The following is a 23048-nucleotide window of genomic DNA, read 5'->3' as shown; positions in this document are numbered from 1 at the left end:
GTTCTTATATTTGACAAAACTGATTGAGCTACCGAGTTTTCCAGAAATAACCCAAAGATGTGAAGAAGTTGAGAATTATGAGATTTTGATGCTTGATTTGGTACCTAAGAGAATTTGTTTGGAGCAACCGAAGTTAATTTAGGAATCATTTTGTAATAGATGTTTAACAAAGGGTCTTTTACGCAATAGACTGAAGAACATGAACCTAATGTGAACAAGAGGCAAACTTTAGTTTCCATAATATGCAACACCAGTAGCCCACGTGAAATGCTTTTAATTTGGCATTGTAATTGGTAGGCTCATTGTAACGCCCCAAATCTAGATTTCCACGTCGGCCGCCATGAAAACCTAAACTCAAAGCATTTCTCCGCAGAACAGTAAACATAGTCGATATATCCATCAAAAGAGACAAATAATATCAAATGTGAAGCTCATAAGAATCAATAAATCATCTAAAAGAAATCCATTAAAACTTTCTTAACTCAAACAATGTTACTAAATCATCGAGACGTAGGTCGGACAATATCGAATGAAATAAATAACTGTCTAGGAGGCGAAACTCCGAATAACTACCTAATCCCGAAAGCGAAAACTAAGAAAGAAACTCCGAGCTGACGAACTGAGATCAAACTGGTGGCGCTCCCCGATCTCTATCACCTGAAAAATAGTAGGCTGGGTCAGAACCCAACTAGTAGATTTTTAATTACCTAAGGTCTAAATAGACCAATTCAACACAAAATCAAGTATCGAACAACAGAACAATAATAACAGTCCATTATGTTACACCTTTCGTACCAACACAATTGAAGTCAACCTGTTACACGGTTGAAGAGATTCATACAATACAACTTCCCTTTTGGAGGGGCATAACCAATTTTGAGGTCCACAAGATAGCGTCACTTGCCATTCGTGTTTGCATCGACTTAAACCCCTCAATAGACAAAGGATACCACCCAAAAAGGGGATCCGTGCAACACGAGCACAGTGCAACACGAGCACTTTACATATGAGCAGGAGGCGAGCCAACCTCTAGTTGGTAATTATTTCTCAAACTAGAAGTATGTGGTCCACAAGAATGATCTTGTGTTTGCATCAACTTAGACCTCTTCATAAACTATGGATACCTCCCAAAAAGGGGATCCGTGCAACACGAGCACATATGAGCAGGAAGCGAGCCAACCGCCGATTACTTATGGATTAGAATCGTCAATCCATATTTGAACTCAAACCCCTGGTCCACTGGGTTGTCCAATATCACATTGACAAACCCGTGTTTGCAATCGATCCACATGTCGAGCCAACCAGTCTTAGTTCATTCCATTAACGGAACTCAAGATCATGGTCCACCAAGTTATCTAATATCACATAAATAACTAGTGTTTGCAATCGACTCACATGTCGAGCCAACCAGTCTTGGTTCCGACTAGCCTATGCTTTCTAGGTTAACAACCTAAAGCAATATATCACACACAACTATTGGTAGCACCCATGCTCCAATATCACACAAATAATCTCATACAATCAATTATCAATAACAATAACATAAACACTAATAATCATTAGCGTCTAGGCTGCTGCCCGGATGTATTTTCTACTATGTTTATATAATCCTAATAGTCTAGGTTGCTGTCCGGGTATATACATACCCCATTAATATAACTATAATCGTCTAGGGTTACTATATTGTTGTTGTAAATAGTTTCTAATCATAATGGATATCTATTGGATTACTAATTGCTTCTAAGTTGATGATAACCTAATAAACAACAATGGTTCAAAGCTATTATAGTCCTATTATCCAAAACTAGGTTTAAAATTAAAGAGGGCTATGTAAACCCTAGGGAAGAAGAAACCTACCTGATAATGAAACACCAAGAAGAAGAAACCAAACCCTTTAGTAACCCTTTGAAGCTCCCTCACTTTCCCACACTTCTTCTCTCTAGAAATCACTTTCTCTCTAGGTTGTATTACCTTCTTTCAATTCACAGCTGATGAGAGGAAAAGAAATAAAAAGGGTGAAAGAAATTAAAGGGTCGGGAAAGGTTAAAGGGTTTTCAAGCTTTATAGGGGTGTTGCTATTTGCACCCTCGTTCTTGCTAATAGCACCACTATACAGTGAGGGTGTTACACTCATTAAGCAGCGCTATTTCCCTAATAGCCCCCAACTTTGTGACCGGTTTCCTGCCTAACCCCCTACTTTATCAAAAATACCCAGATGACCCCTTTTTTCAGATTCCGTTATAACACCATTAACTAGTCGTCATCTCTCTCTCCTCCATCTCGTCTCCTCTTTGCCACCTCATCTTCTCGCCACCTCATCATCTTCACCGGCGTAGGTCGCCGACCGGCCAATTTTTCGGCCGGCGACCTTCAAACATTAAAAAATTATATATATTTTTTTATCTCCTCTCTCTCTCTCTATAAACATTTTTTTTTTAAATACCTAGATCTGGTCTATTCTTGAGGAACATACCAAATCCTGGTCTGTTCTTCACAAACAAACCAAGATCTGGTATGGTCTTCACGAACAGACCAAAATCTGGTATGTTCTTCACGAAAAGACCAGATCTAGGTCTTTTCAAAAAAAAAGTTTTTTTTAGAGAGAGCGGAGAGAGAAAATATATATATTTTTTTAATGTTTGAAGGTCGCCAGCCGGCGACCTTCACCGGTGAAGATGATGAGGTGGTGAGAAGATGAGGTGGCAGAGAGAGGAGATGAGATGGAGGAGAGAGAGATGATGACTAGTTTATGGTGTTATAACGGAATCTGAAAAAGGGAGTCATCTGGGTATTTTTGATAAAGTAGGGGGCTAGGCAGGAAACCGATCTCAAAGTTGGGGGCTATTAAGGAAATAACTCTTATTTTAAATGGAATTTTACTTTGGTTTCCATACATACACCAATTTGGTTACCTATAGCCGAAGTCATAAAAAGTTATCAAAGGAAGGGGATCCATTTTTGATAATGCACAAAATGTCCAGACCTTGACTAACGTATGAAGAGTCAAGATCAGACCTGAAGTCTCTTGGATCGACTTGGCTTAAGGCAGCAGGACAGCTAAATACCTAACGGTCGACTACATTTTCCCCTAACTGGGAGGTCGGCCGGAAGAAACTTGCTCTGCACAAAACGCCCTTGACATGGATAGATCAACCCTGGGATCTCAAAAAGAAAAAGGGGGTCTCCACAGGTTCGGCCCATGTCTTACGTCCAGAACTGGGGAGATATCAGCGTTGCGCGACCTAAAGACTTAATCCTGAACTTTCTAGAAAGATCTCATTCGGCCACATATCTTGAAGTGTTTAAGCCCAATTGAACTCCACGTATCCGAAGGAGGAAACTTCTCCTTTAGAGTCTATCACTCCGGCAAGATACATACAAAGTATCCTTGAACTTAGGAACTTTCGCTTATCAAAGATCCGGGATAGACTCAAAGAGAACCCCTAGATACGCTAAAGAGGAAACTTCCCTTACGGTTTGACGGCAACCGCCTCACCTTCGCCACTAATTACAGTCGGTCTAACTTTGCCTATAAAAGGCCTCCCACATCGTCCTTCATAGGACACGATCTCTTCACCCCGAAAAGATCACCCAATACTCAGAGTTCCCATAACTCGCCCCCCAAAAAGATCGATCAATATTCATTCTTTTACTACAAAGAGCACCCTGACTGTCTTGAGCGTCGAAGCGGTTTTCGAACCCTTTGCAGGTTTTCCCCCTCGTGAACAGGCGAACAGGAACCAGGAGCAAGGAGCGAGGAACTGGAACAGAGAACCAAAGCAGAGAACCAGGGTTAAACAGAGGAATCTCTCCCCTCACGACAGAATATACCATCATAACGGAGGCTGTCATGCATCAACTCCCTTTTTCACGCTGATTTAACGGGAGGCCAATTTTCGACATCAACAATTTTAACATTATATCCACTAATAAAACTTCATTATCTGAGTGGATTTTCTCATGGCAAAACTCGGAACAAATTAGTTGCACCATAGATAATATTCACTTTCTGTCTATCTTATGGCATATATGGAAAACTAGATGTGATCACTGCTTTCAACAAACTTTATAAAACTTTCAAATTATCATTAATCTGATCACGGCTTTCCCAAAGGTTAGTAGAACTCAACATAACAACCCGACAGTTTCTATGGCCAGATGGCAACCTCCGTCTCACCCTTTCATTAAAATTAATGTTGACGCCTCATTTGTGGATGTGGACGAAGATCAACTACGAAGCATAATATGGGTGATATCTTTTTCTTTCTCTTCATTTCAACTACTTGATTATTGTAATGGATTGCTGGACTCTTCACCTAGAGTGAAAGATGAAACCATCAACATGAATAAACAATATTTTATCATAATGATTCTCTTGAGAATGTGCTTTATTGTATGAACATATTAAACTCTTGTTATTCTTTCACATGACATATTTTTCATCATTTATCCTTCCGATTTGATTTATCATATTTAGATTACAATCTTTAATGGTCTATACTTATTAGTTGATAAATGATAGTTGAGTTGTTATTGTTTATATAACGGGTTTAATTCTTTAGATGACTATATGCTTTTAAAAAAATATTTATCTTCCGATATTTGGATGCAGGAGGTATACTAAATATTGAGTTATAAAATAGATAGAAAATTATTAATGGTTAGATAATTTTTTATAAGTGGTTGTGGTGGATTCTAAACTCTAGGATTTTTCTCATATTAATTTTCTTCCGATTGAACCATTATTTTCATTATTTTATTTTCTTGTCAAAATAAATCTCAAAGTTATCATTTTACTAGTTTTAGGTTGAGATAGATTTCCAACTTGTTTTCGTGGGATCGACTCGTACTTGCTAGGTCTACATTACATAAACCCATGCACTTGCAAAATTTTAGTATAAAATACGGATTTATTTTAGCCTATTATTTAGGTTAGTTTAAATACGCATCACGTATAACATAACTATTTTCCTCATGCGTGCTTACTCATCAGGGTCCCCCGACTCTGAGTCTTGCCGAGCTATGTGCCATGAAGATTGGGTCAAATGTCTCTTTTTAGAGTCTTTCGTATTTAGACTTTTAAGAATCCCAAGTTTTCTTATTTTAGTCCTGTCATCTTTGATCTATACTCATAGACCTTTGATGCCCAAAACATTTCATCCTTTGCGGTCCTTCATTAACTGTTTCCAACATCTCTATGTTCTCAATTTTGGTATGTACTCTGCATACCGGACCTGGAAACCCGTTACTCCCAATAACCTTCTTGGAATCCTTAGGTTCAAGATTCTCTTCATTCTTGCAGAAATCAAACGTCTTTGATTTCCCATTTTAATCGAAGATTCCAACTCTTGATTGCTTCACTCCCTCGATGGATTTCCGAAGCATGCACGTTTACTAACTACTAAAGTTGGTGACCATTTTCGGTTTTTGACTTCCTTGTGTTAGTCATGGACTTAAACTTAGACCGATGTAAGATCTCGTTCATAGTCTCTTGTGAGGGTAAGAAATCGCGGGTCAAGAAATCAGCTGGCCTGGGCCGTTGACCGGATATCGAACCTCCGTCTATTATTATTGTGCGGGCACCGACGACGTCTTTGGGCTTAACCTGTGACAAAAGAGACAAGAACTCACGTGACCGTAAGTCGCTTGGGACACTGTGATGGTGTCGGCCTAAGGGGGCTCCAACGGTCAAGTTAGTAAGCTTGAAAGAGAAGTAACAAGTACGCGAGTGATATCTCTAAATGTTACCGTTAGCTGGATAATGATCGGAGCTTAGGCACGACTCTTAGAGTGGTCGGGACTCGCTCTCTACGGATTGACTGACTTGGTTGGAGAGCGAGTAAGACAACCTTGGTAAGGTATGTCCTTCACTAAGACCTCCCTGGTGACGTATGCCTTGGCCGAGGGTATGAACCGTAAATAAAATTGTAAGCTTTCAGGTCTGACCTTGTGAATATTCACGTGGGTGAAGTAAGGAAGGCTTGACATCCCGGAGAGATAAAGGAGCCTGCCTACTTTGTTCGTCAAGAGAGATAAAGGTGGGTCGCCCTTCTTTGATAGTACAAGAGAGAGAAAAGAACGACTATCAGGTCGTCCCTCTTTGAATGTTAGGTCGACCAAGAGAGAGAAATGTAGGTCGGACTTCCTTGATTGTCAGGTCGCCCAAGAGAGAGAAAAGTAGACAGCCCCTTGATCCAGTCTTGTACTTGGATGAGTCCCGTGACAAGGGTCCTGTACTTGGAATGGTCCTGAACTTGACATGGGTCTGACACTTGGAAGGGTCTTGCACCTGGGTATTAGACCGTAATCGTATTTAGGTGAGAGGAAGGAAGCTCGATGATCCCTCAGATGTTCGCTCTGTATGAAAGAGGAAGTAATGGGTGTATTTGCCGATTGCTCGATGATCGAGTATTTTGGTCGGGAATTGGATGACTAGTAGTCGATGTATTCGCTCAGAATCAGATGATCTCCCGTATGAGAGAGAAAGTAGTGGGATGTCTTAGGTGATAACTGATAATGCATAAAAATGTTCAGACGTTGACTAACGTCTGAAGAGTTAAGATCAGACCTGAAGTCCAACGGGTCAACCCGACTTAAGGCAACAGGACCGCTGAATCCTTGACGATCCGCTACACTCTCCTAACTGGGAGGTCGGTTAGAGGGAACCAGCCCTGTTACTGAAGGGGAATAACCTAGTGTATCTCATACACCTAATTGTCTATTAGTGTTGGTAGCGGAATCTCAAACATCATATGTTTAACACTTATTCCAGGATCTATACATGAACATACCAATGAACTAGATTGGAAAGAAGATTACCTCTTAATCGCTTTCCCACGAACTAAATTCCGATCAGTATTCGGAAGATAAGAGCTTCAAGTGTAGCTCCTCTACTTGAGACACCGAATAATGACTTGAACTCCCTCCTTTCAGTCAGCTAGGACCTTCTTGAAGGTTGAGATGAAGAACTCCTTCTTCTTGACTAGATACTTGAGAAAACTCCTTTTCTCTCTCTCTCTGAGATGTATATTCTGAAACTCTTTCAGACACTCAGTTTTATGTCTCTCTCTTTAGGTTGTATAATTAGGTATATATAGAAGTCCCTAGAAGAGGTATTAGACTCAAACTAGGATTCCATAAACCTAATTATTAGGCAACACCCAAAATACCCTCCATTGGGTCACTTAAGTGTGGCCGGCCAACATAGCCCTTTATGGGCTTCCTTGGCCGGCCCACTTAGGGCCTAGCCGGCCATCACATGGCCGGCCCTATTGCCTTGGCCGGCCATCACATGGCCGGCTTCCCTAAAGCCATTCCGGGCCTCCCTTTTGGGCCCGGACATGTTTATCTCTTTCGGACTTCTCCGAATCTTTCTGGACTTACCAATAACGGATCCAATCCACTTATTTGCCATTATCCATCTAGTCAATTCTCTCCGTTCAAATCATTATTCTGTTGTGTAACCCTTGTAGGATCCGGTCTATGTTAGCCGCGAATCAACTCTTGATTCGACGATCGTAGTTGGCTTCTAGCTAAGCATTACGAACCCTAATTGGACCGGACTAATGATCTTCCGAATAAGGTCATTAAGATCCTAATAGCCAAATTGCACGCATTGCATCCTTGGTCGAAGGACACTCCTTCGGAAGGATACCATTCCTTCAGACTTCAGGCACCATATCCTTCAGTCTCCCACTTGTACTTAGAACAAGTGCAATGCTCGATTCCCATGTTTTTTCGTATCTCATCTGATATGTCATATTTATCAGACTCTCTTGATCCCGAGAACAACTTCCAATCCAAACGATTAACTCTTAATCCGTTTGAGCACGGCCATGCATTTTTCAGTTGTTTCCCATCAAGTGGCCCGGAGATACTTTATCCCGATTTTACTCAGGAAAACATAATCCATTCTTGTACTCCCACTCAATTTCATGTCTATCCTGTCTCCCCCAGTATGCCGCTTTTATAACCACTTTTTACAGATGGCGTTTGACGGTACCAAAGTTCGACATTCCTTCCATAAACTGAGTGAGTACTCATGTTTTGAGGAATCTCTCCAATTTGCTTAAATGAGAGTTATGACATCTTATAACTTCAACTCTTGAAGTACTCTCATTCGGCGGGTTTCCAGTGTATCAACTATACACCCATGAAGTTGACCTTTGAATACTCCTATTCCCATAGCCCAAGAAACAGCGCTATCTTGTCAATCACTCATGCTAGTCTTCATAAGTCATTATTGTCCAACTAATGACCTGGACTAGGGATAGTAGGATGATGTGCTTTCATGTTCACTTAGTAGGGTTTCTTTCATTAGATCACGTATCTAATAAACCTACCTGGAACACTCCATCCTTTTGGACTGTCGTCTAAATTCTAAACCACAATTTAGATGACGAAATAAACCCAGTTTATTTCGGATAACAAGAGTTTGTAAAATTTGAGCACCCGCGTGAACTCCTTCACGTTCTCAATTTTACAAGTCTTTTTTAGGATTCTCCTCCTGGATCCTAATTCCTTAGACCCGAGCATCTCATGATCGTTCTAAGGTGACAGTTTAGTTTCCTTTTCACTTCGCTTTGTAATTATCTTGCTTTCGAACTCTTCGTAAGCTGTTATGATATTATCAGTTTTCTCCCACTGAAATTAGTACTTCCCAAGTTCTAATTTTACTTTCTTATCTAGTAGAGTTAAGTAACGACTCCCAGCATGGAAAACTCTTTCCCATCTGTTAGCCCTTCCTAAAAGATTCCTATCTTTGTTTTCGGAAGATTACTTTTATGACTTTCTTCAATCTTCTGACTTGTATGGGCGACGACATCTTTTCGTACTCCAAGTACTTTTTAGATGTACGGGTAAACAACAATCATCTCATGATCGTTCTTATGTTTCCTAACATAAGTGTCTCTCCTGTGTTTATCACGGGAGTTGGGTAGAATTTCTCTCCAAGAGAATTTCTTATTCAGACCTCTCCAAAACTCCTTTTGAACGAGTCTTTATCATCTAAGGTCTATCTCCATAGACTTTTGATGCCCATGGTTAATTCACCCTCGTCTTCTTGTCCTTTCTTGTATGTCTCCCACATACAGGACCCCTGAAACAACTCTTGTTTCACTCCCACTTACCTTCTTGTCTCACAAGATTCAACCATTCTTACTCTTATCTCTTTGGATTTCCGATCCAATTTCAGAGTGGTTTCTGCTATAATTCTTTTGAATCTTCCCAAGACTCATTGGGGTTTTTGAGCAACCTTCTTAACTCCTTAAGAAGTTTCTAGGCGATCGTCCCTTGAACCATTCAAGTCGACATCCCTTGTCACGTAAGACGAGTAACTCTTACTCTCTTTCGTTTTAAGTCGAGTAACTCTTACTCTCTTTTGTTTAAAGGCAAGTAACTCCTTACTTCCTCTTGTTGCTCTTTATCGAATCCCATTCGATTTTTCCTCCCACTTGTCTTCTTAGAAGGACCCTCCTTTTAATGAAGACACCATCGAGAGCAACAATCTCATTGTGTTCCGATGTTTGGCAGGAAAACCCCGTTCTTCTTCTTGAAGAACCTATGTCTAACACGCTTTAGACATTCGAATAATTGATAATTTTAGAACTCCTTCTAAAATGATGTCCATATCCGGATGGACTCAATTATTCACTATAGCTTTTAGGTTTTTAGTGGTTTGGCAGATACGTATTAGACTTTGTGTTTTGGAAGACCGATGACTATCGAACTCATGATCTCATCATATTCTTTAATCATCCAGATCCACTTCTCGATTTTGGATTTGTTTCTAAAACTCCTCCACAATCAAGTCTTATGTCCATTCTAATCACACTAATCGCAGACTTTCATGTCCAACATTGTTTTCTACGATTAACTGTACTCTTGTATACTCTTACAAGATTTAGAATGACTAAGTCGGATCGTCCGTTAAAATTTACTTAAAAGTTAGATAGGCTCTTTTAAGAACATCATAAAATATCTCATATTTTATTCACTCCCATAATCTCATTACAGAGTCAATGTTCTAAAAAGAAATAGAAATACTAAAACTACTTTAAAGTATTGCCTATCGAGTCTATGATCCTTCTTGAGCTTTTCCAGCAACTCTTGCCTTCTTCAGCTTTCGACAGGTTCATCTCCTCTTCAATAAATACTCAGCTCCCTCTCGCTCCTGTCATTCACAATGATAAGAGTCTTTTAGGTATCGCATACCTTGAGGAATGTGTATTTAATTGAATAACTTTTAACAATTTTTACCTTGACCGGAACTCCCAGCTCCGTCGTTTTGTTCTTCCAAGAATCGCGGGCAATCTCTTAATCGAATATGAGATGTACTACCGCACACAAGACATCTCTTGTTAGGAAGGATGGTTCTGGGTCTTGGTGCTTTCTTGCCCATTCTCCTGCCAGACGGCTTCCTTCTCCTAACGTCTTCCGTTCCCGTATTTACTGTCTCCTGAATTCCTAGAATCTCTTCTAGAGTTTCAGGGGTGCTGAAACCACTTTCAGCAACTTCCAGAATCGCCAGTAGACTTTCGAAGGATACCCGTCCAAACTTATCTTCAAAGTTTGCTACTACATCCTTAAACCTTTCATCCAATGAATTCAGGATCATGTCAACTGCCAGTTCGACTGGCATAGGAGACCCCATCCATTCCATGTCTTTGAGGTGATCAATCATCTCCAAAACATGATAACGAACGGGTTTCCCTTTCTCCAGTCGCATCCCCAGTAACACCATTGTGATTCTAAATCTTTCTATTCGACATTGTGTTCTAAACACTTCTCTTAGCCGTCGAATAATGGTGTATGCCTCCATTTCAATGAACATATCTATATATTTTCTTTCCATGGCCATTAGCATTAAACCGGTTACTGGCGCTGACTTCCTTCGAATATCGTCTACTTGCTTACGTTCTTCATCAGAAGAAGTTTCTGAAAGCACGGGGATCGGAATGTCCAATATTTCTGCGCTTTTTCCTAGAACCTTTCTCAGGTTCCTCTCCCATTGAACGAAGTTGGTGTCGTTCAATTTCTCAAGTATGGTGCAGAGGTTGAAGATGTTTGTTGTCATAATTAAACTACATGTAAGAAATGCGAAAGTGATTAAACTTGTTATCCTGGCAATTTTCCTAATTTGCCTATATTATTCTACTTTTGTTGTCCCCTTAGAATAATATAATTCCAAGATCCCATTCCTGTGAAGCTAAGCGTACTTTGGCACTGCCCTTAACTTCACCCTCCTGGGTGAGTAACTCCTTACTGATCATATCTCATATGACTCTTGGTTAACGATTTAAACATTAAATCGTCCTTTAGCCTCGAAATCCAAAACCCTTTTGCTGACTCGTTTGAGAATAACCATTTAGACATGTAGACCTCTTCATAGATCTACCCGTATTGTCCCGAGGTAAAAGATGGCACCCTGCTTTGGCATGACCCACCATCGATGAACAAGGGCTCAACAGGTGTCTTAATCTGGGTAGGCTTTACTCAAAATTCTTTTTGGGACTTATTACGTAATTTATCAAGTTGCGTTACTGTGAACTCTTGCATAACCATTCATGATTTATTACGTAAAAGTTTATGTGGGTTTGCGTAATGATTTGTTAAATCTTAGTATTACCCCTTAAAAGATCCCATCTTTTAAGTTTATTTCTTGTTCGCCTATGGTTCGATTGGATTCTTATCCAAGAACCTCTATTGACTACTCCCACTTGAACCATGATCTCATCATTCAGTTCGTCAATAGATTCTAAGACCCTATACTCTAAGTATTATTCGGGCACAACTCCTTGCGCTTAGAACAAGAAACGATAATCCTATCTAAAGGTATACTATTCTACGCAATCACATACATCCATACATACAAAAATATGACAATCATAATAAATAAAGTATGTATCCTAGATTCGTTTCTAGGTTTTGCTATCGCATAGCTATTCGTGGGATTTTGTGACATCTCTATGTCTAATGTTTCTAAAGTTTCGTATTCTCAATACTTAAACTAAACATTACGTTTCTTCCTTAATTGTTTCCAAAATCAAAATAAGGAAAAACTCCGTTCGGGTACTCCTCTAACCCGGGTCTAAGTCGGAAAAAATATGCTCGGAACCGGGAGAAAAGTCTGAAAAACTCCCTTTCAGATCATGGCCCTAAAGGCCATTGAGTCTCACTCAAAAAGAATCTGAGTCAACCCTGGTCAAAGCCCCTTGACTGGTCTCTGGTCAACTCTTGACTCAGCCTGGTCAAGGTCCGGTCCTAGAGACAGCACCTTCCTGCCGTGCTATGTCTCTCGGGCAGACGCGTCCTAGCCCAGCTAGACGCATCTGTCCTAGGACAGACCATAGACATCTCGGGTGAGATGTCTAGGATGCGTCCTGGTCGCGTCCTAGACGCGTCCAGACCATCCGGTTGCTGCATATGCCTCTCGGATGCTTAATCCGAGAGCTGTTGGAACTCCCAGACGCGTCCCCGACGTGTCTGGTCTCGGGACAGCACATGTGCCATCTCGGATTTTTGGTCCGGGATGCACCCGTGCCTCACAGTCGCGTCCCAGACGCTTCTGTGCACAGACGGCTAGGCCATCCCATCTGGGATGCCTTCTGGACGCGTCCAGACGCGTCCTAGACGCTTCTGGATGCTCCGGTCGCATCCGAGTTGCGTCCGGAAGCTTCCAGTCGCATCCGAGATGCTTCTGGTTGCTCCAGACGCATCCTCGATGCATCCGGACGCCCGTCCAGTGTCTCGGTCCTAGACCGAGACTCTAAATAGGTTCCCTCGAGCGCGTCCCAGACGCGTCAGGGATATCCGAGACGCTCCTGTCTCGGAATCCTATTCCGTCTCGGACTGGGATGTCCCAGACGCGTCCCACGCGCTGGGACGTCCGAGACCCGAGAGTCTCGGACTCCTAGTCCGTGTTGGACTGGGATTCCCAGACGCGTCCTAGACGCTCTGGGATGTCCGAGACCCGAGAGTCTCGGACTCCTAGTCCAGCTCGGACTAGGATTCCCGGTCCTTCACGGACTGGGATTTCCAGTCCGTGTCCCTGTCTGTCTCGGACTATCTGTCCGAGACGTGCTGGTCCGGCCCGGACGCGTCCTGGCCGGTCCGGCCAGTAGGGTTTCCAAATTTTTTTTGGAAATTCCTGCCGTTCCAACTTCTTTTTCTTTTCTTTCTTTCTGTTCCAGTTGCTGTTAGGTACTGTTTTTTATCAATTCATCAACCAATCTTCATGGTTTTGATGATTTCTATCAAAATTCTAAAACCCTAACACTTGTTTATGAAAACTCTTTTCATAAAACTTTGTTTCTAGTGTTTCTAGGTCATGAATCTCATCCAAAACCCTAATTTGATCTCATCAAACTTATGTTTAAATCTCTATTCAAACATTAAAACACTAATATCTAGTTGTTCAAGTATGAATCTAATTCATCTAGTCAAAGATAGTTCATGCAAACGGCTCGTGATGCCACTGAAGGGGAATAACCTAGTGTATCTCATACACCTAATTGTCTATTAGTGTTGGTAGCGGAATCTCAAACATCATATGTTTAACACTAATTCCAGGATCTATACATGAACATACCAATGAACTAGATTGGAAAGAAGATTACCTCTTAATCGCTTTCCCACGAACTAAATTCCGATCAGTATTCGGAAGATAAGAGCTCCAAGTGTAGCTCCTCTACTTGAGACACCGAATAATGACTTGAACTCCCTCCTTTCAGTCAGCTAGGACCTTCTTGAAGGTTGAGATGAAGAACTCCTTCTTCTTGACTAGATACTTGAGAAAACTCCTTTTCTCTCTCTCTCTGAGATGTATATTCTGAAACTCTTTCAGACACTCAGTTTTATGTCTCTCTCTTTAGGTTGTATAATTAGGTATATATAGAAGTCCCTAGAAGAGGTATTAGACTCAAACTAGGATTCCATAAACCTAATTATTAGGCAACACCCAAAATACCCTCCATTGGGTCACTTAAGTGTGGCTGGCCAACATAGCCCTTTATGGGCTTCCTTGGCCGGCCCACTTAGGGCCTAGCCGGCCATCACATGGCCGGCCCTATTGCCTTGGCCGGCCATCACATGGCCGGCTTCCCTAAAGCCATTCCGGGCCTCCCTTTGGGGCCCGGACATGTTTATCTCTTTCGGACTTCTCCGAATCTTTCTGGACTTACCAATAACGGATCCAATCCACTTATTTGCCATTATCCATCTAGTCAATTCTCTCCGTTCAAATCATTATTCTGTTGTGTAACCCTTGTAGGATCCGGTCTATGTTAGCCGCGAATCAACTCTTGATTCGACGATCGTAGTTGGCTTCTAGCTAAGCATTACGACCCCTAATTGGACCGGACTAATGATCTTCCGAATAAGGTCATTAAGATCCTAATAGCCAAATTGCACGCATTGCATCCTTGGTCGAAGGACACTCCTTCGGAAGGATACCATTCCTTCAGACTTCAGGCACCATATCCTTCAGTTACGCCCTCGGCATGGCCAGATCAGCCCTGGGGCCTCTAGAGGAATGAGGGAGATCCGGAAGGTTCGTTCGATGCCCTACGCCAGATTTGGCAGGCAGAAGCGCACTGACTTACCGACTCAATCCCGAAATATCCTAAGAGATCTTAGTCGGTTACAGATCTGTAAGTGTTTAAGCAAGTTTGGACTCCACGCGTCTAAGGGAGGAAACTTCTCCTAGAAGATGTATCACATCGGCAGGATAACCGTGAAAGATCCTTGACTTAGGAACTTTCACAAATCCCGAATCCGAGATAAGCACAAAGGGAAACTTTCCCTTATACGGAAAAGAACGATGCCTGTTAAGCCTATAAAAGGCCCCCGACATCGTCTTCCAAAGGGCGCCCGGAATCACCCGACATCTCCCATCACCCGAAATCTTAGATCTAGAGGAGACTTCCCGAATCTAAGAAAACATCTTAGAACATCGTCTTCTACCCCAGGAACCCTAGAAGAAATACTTAGAGTTCCCATAACTCACCCCCCAAAAAAGGATCAATCAACATTCATTCTTTTACTGCAAAGAGTACCTTGACTGTCTAGAGCGTCGGAGCGGTTTTCGAATCCTTTGCAGGTTTCCCCCCTCTGGGACTCGACAAACAAGAGCTTGGAGATAGCTGGAATCGGAGCTAAAAGACAGGAGACCTAAGCTGGTGCAAGGAGCAAGGAGCAGGAGCAATGAACAAGGAGCAAGAGTAGTGTAGGAGAAAACCAGAGCTGGAAGCAAGGCTACTCGAGGTAATCTCACCACTCATAGCAGAATATACCATCATAACGGAGGCTGTCATGCATCAAATCCCTTTTTCATGCTGATATAATGGAAGACCATTTTTTGACATCAGCATTTGACGCTAGAAGGAGGGCATCTCTCCAGCAAAACCATCGATTCGGTAAAACCCGAATCCCTTCCGTTCACTTTCGATACTAACTATTTCCCTCAACCCTTCAGGCAAGCATGTCCTCGGAAGAACACACCCCCCGTGGATCCCAGCACTGGATCACCAACGCAGTTGAGCTGATGGCCGAACTCGAACAACTCAAGGCAGACGGGACGCGAAGAGAAGATGAGGTAAAACGACTACAAGAGAGCCTCTGCAAGGCCGAAGCCGCCAAAAAAGGACTGGTGCAGGAGGAAAGGAAGGAGGCAATCAGAATGCAGGCCCGAAGGCTCTTTTCACCCGGTGGTGTGTATTCTTCCGGAGCAATGGAACTACGACCTGGTGATCAGATGCATACTGAGACCATATTGGACGAAGCCGGAGTACTGGATCAAAACAGGCCTTACATCCCTAAGCGAGCAGGGGTCGACGAAGGATGCAAACACGACCCGACCGTCTGTGAAGTGCTTATACATCAGATAGCAGAGCTGACTCGAGAGAGAGAGATAAGGAAAAACTAACAGGGAGGGCAGTAATCCATCAACCTCCCCTCAGCCGAGAGATACTCGAGTCAGAGAAGCCCAAGAATTTTTAAGTGCCCGGCTCTCGAACACTACTACGTCTTGGAAGACCCAGACGTGTTCATCAATAACTACACCTCAGTGATGAACCTCTACACAACCAATAAGAACGTGTGGTGTGTTGTGTTCGCCACCATACTCAAAGGACCAGCACAATCCTCGTACCAAACACTGGCACCCAGTTCGATAAGATCCTTTGAGGAGCTCGCTCAAGCTTTCTGCGATGCTTTCCGAGGCAGCACCACCATAAAAAGAAAGACAGACGAATTGTTCAATGTGATCCAGAGGAGAGACGAGACCCTCGCAAACTACCGGCAGAGGTTTCGTAACCTCATGGTACAAATTCCCGACCTGGAATTAAAGGTCGCGTTTGCAGCCCTGAAGAGGTGTCTTAGACAAGATAACATCATACGTGATATCTCAAGTCGAGAATCGAACACACTGCCAGAATTGATAGAGAGAGTCCAACAGTTCATGAGGGAAGAAAACTACCGAAGAATGAAGGAGGTGACCAACATTCCGTACGAAATAGAGCCATCCAAGAAAAGGAGCATGAAGAGGTGAGGATTCCCAGAGAACTGGACCGCAGCAGGAGACCAAGACCTAACTTCACCACGTATACCCCCTTGACAAAGGAGAGGGAGGATCCTAGAGAGCCTCGCCTCGAAGGGGAAAGTACAATTACCCAAACCCAATGACGACAAGGAAGAGTTCGGCCCCAGAGACATGACGGCATGGTGCGCCTTTCATCGGGGATGCGACCACAGGACCGACGGCTGTCGACACCTCAAGAATTTGATAGAGGAGATGGTAAGGAAGGGGGAGCTGGACAAATACATCCATAAGGAACAACAGCTCCCCGATCACAAGAACGAAAGATCAACAAGCAAAGGAGGAATCGGCTCAGGGTTGGATACCAATACGCACTTCACTGCTGCTAAAAAACCAACCAAACGGCCGGAGGAACCCAATGGGTTGATGGGCGACATTAACACCATCACCGGAGGACCGACCCTCAGCGAAAACACTAAGGATGAGCAGCGCAAGTACGCCAACGAAGCGAAGAATCCCCCCGCTTTGTTCGTCAGACCCAGCGAGAAAACACCACTCATCGTCTTCACTGACGAAGACCTGGCAGGGGTAGTTGCCCCTCACACCGACCCCTTGGTGATAACCGCAGTGGTGGCTAACTGGAACGTGGGACATATCCTAGTGGACACAGGAAGCTCAACTGAAGTCATGAGCCGCACGTGCTTTAACAAACTCAGGGGTAAGTTCTCAATATCTCAAGTCTTACAAGAAATGCTTGAGAGTATCGGCGACAACCAAGTTGAAACCGATGGAGTGGCATCGTTACCCATACTAATCGGGGATGGGGAAACAAAAAAAGGCAATAATGCTTAATTTCGTTATAGTTGATAAGACGCATGCTTACAAGTTACAACATCATTCTGGGGAGGAACTTTCTAAGGGAATCCAGAGCTATAATTTCCATGAACCACCTAATGATGAAATTCTCGATCCCGGGAACGGACCTCGTAGGCATGGTCAAAGGGAACCAGAAGGTAGCTCGGGAATGCTATTTGATCTCGGCTGAAAACTGCCAGGAAGAGGCGACTAACCCAACTACCATTGGAGGAAATCGAGTCTTCTACGACGATCCTACAACTGACATGCAAGAATAAGACAGAGAGTGTCCAGGTATGACGGGCAACTGCTACAACACCTTTTCTTTTCAATTTACAATAACAAGCTGTTAGGCAGAAGGGTAGCGCTACAAGCTACGTTTTTTATCAATAAAATAGTATTTTTCTAAAAAAAAAGGTACCGCAAAAAGGAAATTTTTGTTGGCTTCGATGAAAGGTAACCCTGGTAGCGAAAGCAACAACCAGGGGACCTAAAGGTAGCCTTGGTAGCACAAGCAACGACCAAGGGCCCTACCTAAAAATAGCCCTGATAGCGAAAGCCACGACCAGGGACAGGACAACCTCGATAGTTGCGAAGACAATCGAGGGCCCTAAGGAGCAGTCTTAGTTAAATTGAACCTTTGCTCGAGTAAAACACGACCCCCAAACAGGGGCCCAAAGAGGAGACCTAGTTAAACTCACTTTGCATAGGCGAAACAGGCAGCCCGGTTAGCTAAGGCAAGAGAGCCAAGGCAACGACCCGGGACCTCAAGGAGGAGTCCTAGTTAAACTCACTTTACTCGAGTAAAACGCAATCCCCGCCCAGGATCCCAAGGAGAAGTCCTAGTTAACCTAACGCCCCGTTAGCGAAAGCGACGACCGGGGGCAGGATAGCTCTGGTAGCCGAGGCTACGACCAGAGGTCCGTAAGGAGAAATCCTAGCTAAACTAGTCGTACTCAAGCCGACGAAAACAACCCTGGTAGTGACGACCAGGGGTCAAGAAGAAGTCCTAGCTAAACTAGTCTTGCTCAAGCCGACAAAAATAACCCTGGTAGTGACAACAAGGGGTCAAGGAGAAGTCCTAGCTAAACTAGTCGTGCTCAACCCGACGAAAACAACCCTGGTAATGACGACCAGGGTCAAGGAGAAGTTCTAGCTAAACTAGTCGTGCTCAAGCCGACGAAAAACAACCCTGGTAGTGACGACCAGTGATCAAGGAGAATTTTAGCTAAACTAGTTTGCTCAAGCTGACGAAAACATCACTGGTAGTGACGGCCAGGGGTCAAGGAGAAGTCCTGGCTAAAGAAGTCGTGCTCAAGTCGATGAAAACAACCCTGGTATAGACACCCAAGGACAGGTATTCAAAAAAACGTTTTACAAGAAACTTTTTTACTAACGCGGGAATTAGTATTTGCAGGGGGAAGTAGTAAGGTCAGGACATGATAGAATAGGGCTAACTGATTACTATTCTTGCAAAAGCGATCATCCGGTGCATGCGTAGTAAGACTAGGGAAATCGCATTAGTTAGCCCAGGGTTCAACTAACAATAATCCAACCTGCTCTGTTCACGTGTCTGTGTAGTTACAGGGAGAAAGCAATGACAAACAAGCAAACGGGTGCAGAACTATGAAAAATAAAATAAACAACCATCAACAAAATAAAGCTTTAAAAAAGGGGAAGACTATATCAATTACATATCAGAGGAAGGAAAAGAAGAAGAAGAAGAAGAAGAAGAAGAAGAAGAAGAAGGAGAAACAACAAGAGGTGTTGGTTTATGGTGGTGTCTACTAATGTCGTATAAGCGGAATCTCAGACAGCTCATGTCTTGACATTAGTACGTCCCAAGATCATCATGCATAAACTAGCAATTAAACTAATAGGAAATTAGATGATTACCTTTATCGCTATTTTCCCTCGAACTTTGTCAATCGATTAAGAAGACCAAGAGCTCCAATTGTCACTCCTCTACTTGGGACACTGAACGGTGTATTTAATCTCCCTCCTTGAAAGCCCGCTAGAGCTCTAATGGTGGTTTGATAAGAAGAACACCTTCTTGCTTGACTAGTTGATAGCTTGGGAATTATCTCATTTTCTCCTCTCTACTTGATGTGGTAGAGTAAGAAAGCTTAGAGAGAAATTCCAAACTTTATTCTCTGCCCTAAGAGTCTTTATATAGATCCCTAATAAGTATCCACCTCCAATTAGGTTTCCTAAAAGACCCTTGAGAATAAGATTTAAGGAGGCGACGTCCAAACCCAGCCAAAATTGGCAGATTTAATGTTCCTAACATAAGGAACCGATCCTCCAAAAATCAGCCCAATCCGAGCCCTAAAAGTGCCCGAATCAGTTTAGGCCCAAAACCCTATTTTCGGGCCTTTTTGTTATCTTTTGCCTAAATTCTCTTTAGGCCTATGAGATATGTTTATAGGACACTCCCATGGTTATATCACACTCCCACTAGTCATATCATCCGATTAAATACCCATTCTTATGTGTAACCCGTTGTAGGATCCGATTGAAGTTAGCCGCGAATTACTTCGTAATTCGACGATCGTAGTTGGTTTCTAGCTAAACATAACGACCCTTAAATCAATCGGACTTGATGATCTTCTTCATCAATTGTCCTAGCCGACAAATTGCTCGCATTCTAATCTTGGTCGAAGGACAAGCCCTTCAGACTCCCACTGTGACGCCCCGTGTTCCGAATCACGGTTTGTCAGGCAGTTTATGAAAGAAACTCGGTCTAATACTGACTCAGACAAGTTTCAAATATAAACCCAAGTTAAAACTCTTATCACGAGTACAAATCAAGAACATACGCAGCGAAAAATCAATTATATTTTAATTCTTTTGAAAATATGCTCGGAAAATATATGTAACCCAAAAATAGTTTTTCATAAAGATAAAAACAATTTGAATTCATTTATATGAACAATTCACAGAAGAGACTGAATTTAGGTAGAATCTCCTCTATAGATTGAACATATCAAACCTGAAAAACCTGTCAAACATTCATACATTTTTCATAAAGTTTATAAAACGAAATCCAAACTCAAGATATTACATCAAAGTGAAAGTGACAAGTGCATACTATTTACACGTGTACAATCACAAACAAGTGCGATCCAAACTATTCTAGATGATACATATATAATATTAACGTCGTGATAAAATCGTAACTTGAAAATATAATAGAAACTATATTCTTACATAATGTGAGCCGTCGAAGTAAACTATGTCACTCCGGGCACCAATACCTGCAACTAAACAACAACAAATAGGAATCAGATAACCCGAAGGTTAGCTCAGTAGGTTACCTAGACATCCTACCCGCACCACACACATCAACAGTTTAATATATCAATAGTTATAAGTGTTACATATATACAAAGATATCAATAGGCACACCAAGCAAGGCAATATAGCGAGATAGTTCTTCTAGCTTACCAAGATCACGACTGCATACGCCCTCAGTCGAGGTCACCTACTATTCGGCTAGGAATAACCGTTCGACCTTTGTTAATGCGTAGGCAGGCGTCGCCTTATTGAACGTTTGACTACTGCAGTGTACACATGGATCCACGTAATACCCCGGTAAGAGCTTCCGTAACTCTCCCTTCGTCATCATCGCCCATCAGGCTGGCTTGTGATCTCAATACGCATTGAATAGTAAATCTCACCCAAACGATGATACGCTTAGAACATGTCATGACTTACCCAGACGACTATAATAGCATCGTCGTGTAGCAGAGCCATATACACACGGCGATACAATTATCTCATCTTGAGGCGCGTCCTATCTCCGACCAGATCTGGCGCTTCCTCGCAAGGTAACTCATTGACCATTCAAAGAATACCCAAACATATGCATGAACCTATAATAATATTAAATGATCTGATAGGCTCCCAAACCTACAAGAACAGAGCCCTCCTAAAGGTCCCATCAACCCAAAGGAGAAGAGCGTTCTTGTGTCTCAAGGTAGGCTAAACCCTGTTCAAAGCCAAGCTTTTACAAGTGTCCACTTCCAGGGAATTAGTATTTTCTTATTAAGAAAACTCCGGTAAACACCCTCTTTCATTTCGGTGAAAACATTGTAAGTATCAATCACATCAGAATTCAAACCACACACACCAGTGGCTTAGCAGGATAAATAAACAAGCATGGCATTGGGTCAGTCCCCCAATCACTCCAAGGGTCGGAATACCCCAACTCCCATCCTCTCCGGACCCCATTTCGGGTACACTAGAATGGTCGTTACCAAACGGCTGGCCACACACCGAGTGTAACCCTTGACATAATTCATGCTAATCCATAACATAAAATAAACAAGGGGACCAACCAATGGCTGCCGGAAAACAACCATTATACATAACACAGATCAAGCGATTCCGCCTCCATGTTATACACGCAATTCAAGCGATTCCGCCACCACGTGTTTACAATTCACACAAAACGATCACACAGATCAAGTGATTCCGCCTCCATGTGATTATTTTTCAGAAAAACCAATTTGGTTTGAAAAGAGAAACATCCATAACATAGAGCACACCACATACATTCACGTCATGCCATATCATATCATAATTTGATTTAGATAAAGATAAAAAGAAGATAATAACTGAATATATATATTCATAGGATCCTACCTCTTCTTGCGCCTCTAATGGTGCTCCTGACTAAGCTTCACCTCTCTTCGAGCTCCCAATGGCAGTACATTAGTCTCACTAGAATATAAAAGGACAAAACGGTCATTTGACAGTAACATAACTGTCAAGATCCTCTTGCAAAGCAAGAATGCATAAAATGAATGAAACTATACTAGGAATGTACTATAGGCACTATAGAGATCACTGAACATTCCACCGAATACCTGAAATGCATACAAATCAACCAACCAACTTCCCTCAAAGTCTATTTTACATTTCAGAGTCTTCATAAGCCGACAAATTATATAACACACCAAATACCATGAATCTTGAACTATCAAATCATAAAATGAATCCAATGTTGCAAATCCATAACTCAACCTATCCATTTATGTGAAATACGACAAAGTTCGGGTAACCATCTCTATTCCAATTCATTACCAAAACTAGTCCAAATATGAAATTCGAACCGTAAAATAATTCGGCAGCAACCCGTCTATATACAAACACCCCAAAATAGTCCACAATATCTTAAACACGATCCTGAACATAAATCATTCGAAGAAATATAACTATAACTATCTCAAATAGCTCCAAATTACGAACCCAAGACATATTAGACCCAACTATACAGCTATCGAAATAACTATCATAAAACCATCAAACTCGGAGGAAATAGAAAATTTTGAATGGATAGATATGTAGAACAAGTCAAATGGGATTACCTGCAGAAATAAGTTTCATTAAATTCGGATCGCCGACGACGAAGAAATCGACCAAAGTTGTTCACATAATACGAAACCTTCTGTTTCCAAACGTTAAAGCCACTGCTCCTTCTAACTCTCTGTTTGCATTTCAAAAAAAAAAAAAAAAACCTCTCTGTTTCCAAATGAGGAATGAAGAAAATGGAATTGGATTTCAAACGGGGTGGGTTGGTGGCACGTGGAGGTGAAATGGGCAACGTGTTCAGCAAAGGAAGTTTCACAAGTTCTCTTAAGGGTAGTGCTATGGG

General features: G+C 42.3%; 1 protein-coding gene across 1 annotated transcript; it reads right to left on the bottom strand.

The window, feature by feature from the left end:
- Positions 1-9943: 9943 nt before the first annotated feature.
- LOC147544418 (uncharacterized) lies at positions 9944-11074 on the bottom strand. Its single transcript, XM_086635700.1, has 2 exons — positions 10258-11074; positions 9944-10171 (listed from the first exon to the last, which is right to left on the bottom strand). The coding sequence occupies exons 1-2, from the start codon at positions 11072-11074 to the stop codon at positions 10155-10157; spliced, it is 834 nt and encodes a 277-aa protein (XP_086491826.1). The 3' UTR covers positions 9944-10154.
- Between the last annotated feature and the right edge of the window lie 11974 nt (positions 11075-23048).

Source organism: Eschscholzia californica, unplaced genomic scaffold (assembly GCF_041429995.1).
Source record: "Eschscholzia californica isolate CP2 unplaced genomic scaffold, dmEscCali1.0.p SCAF_4, whole genome shotgun sequence".
NCBI lineage: Eukaryota > Viridiplantae > Streptophyta > Magnoliopsida > Ranunculales > Papaveraceae > Eschscholzia > Eschscholzia californica.
This window is presented reverse-complemented; position numbering and strand designations above follow the sequence as displayed.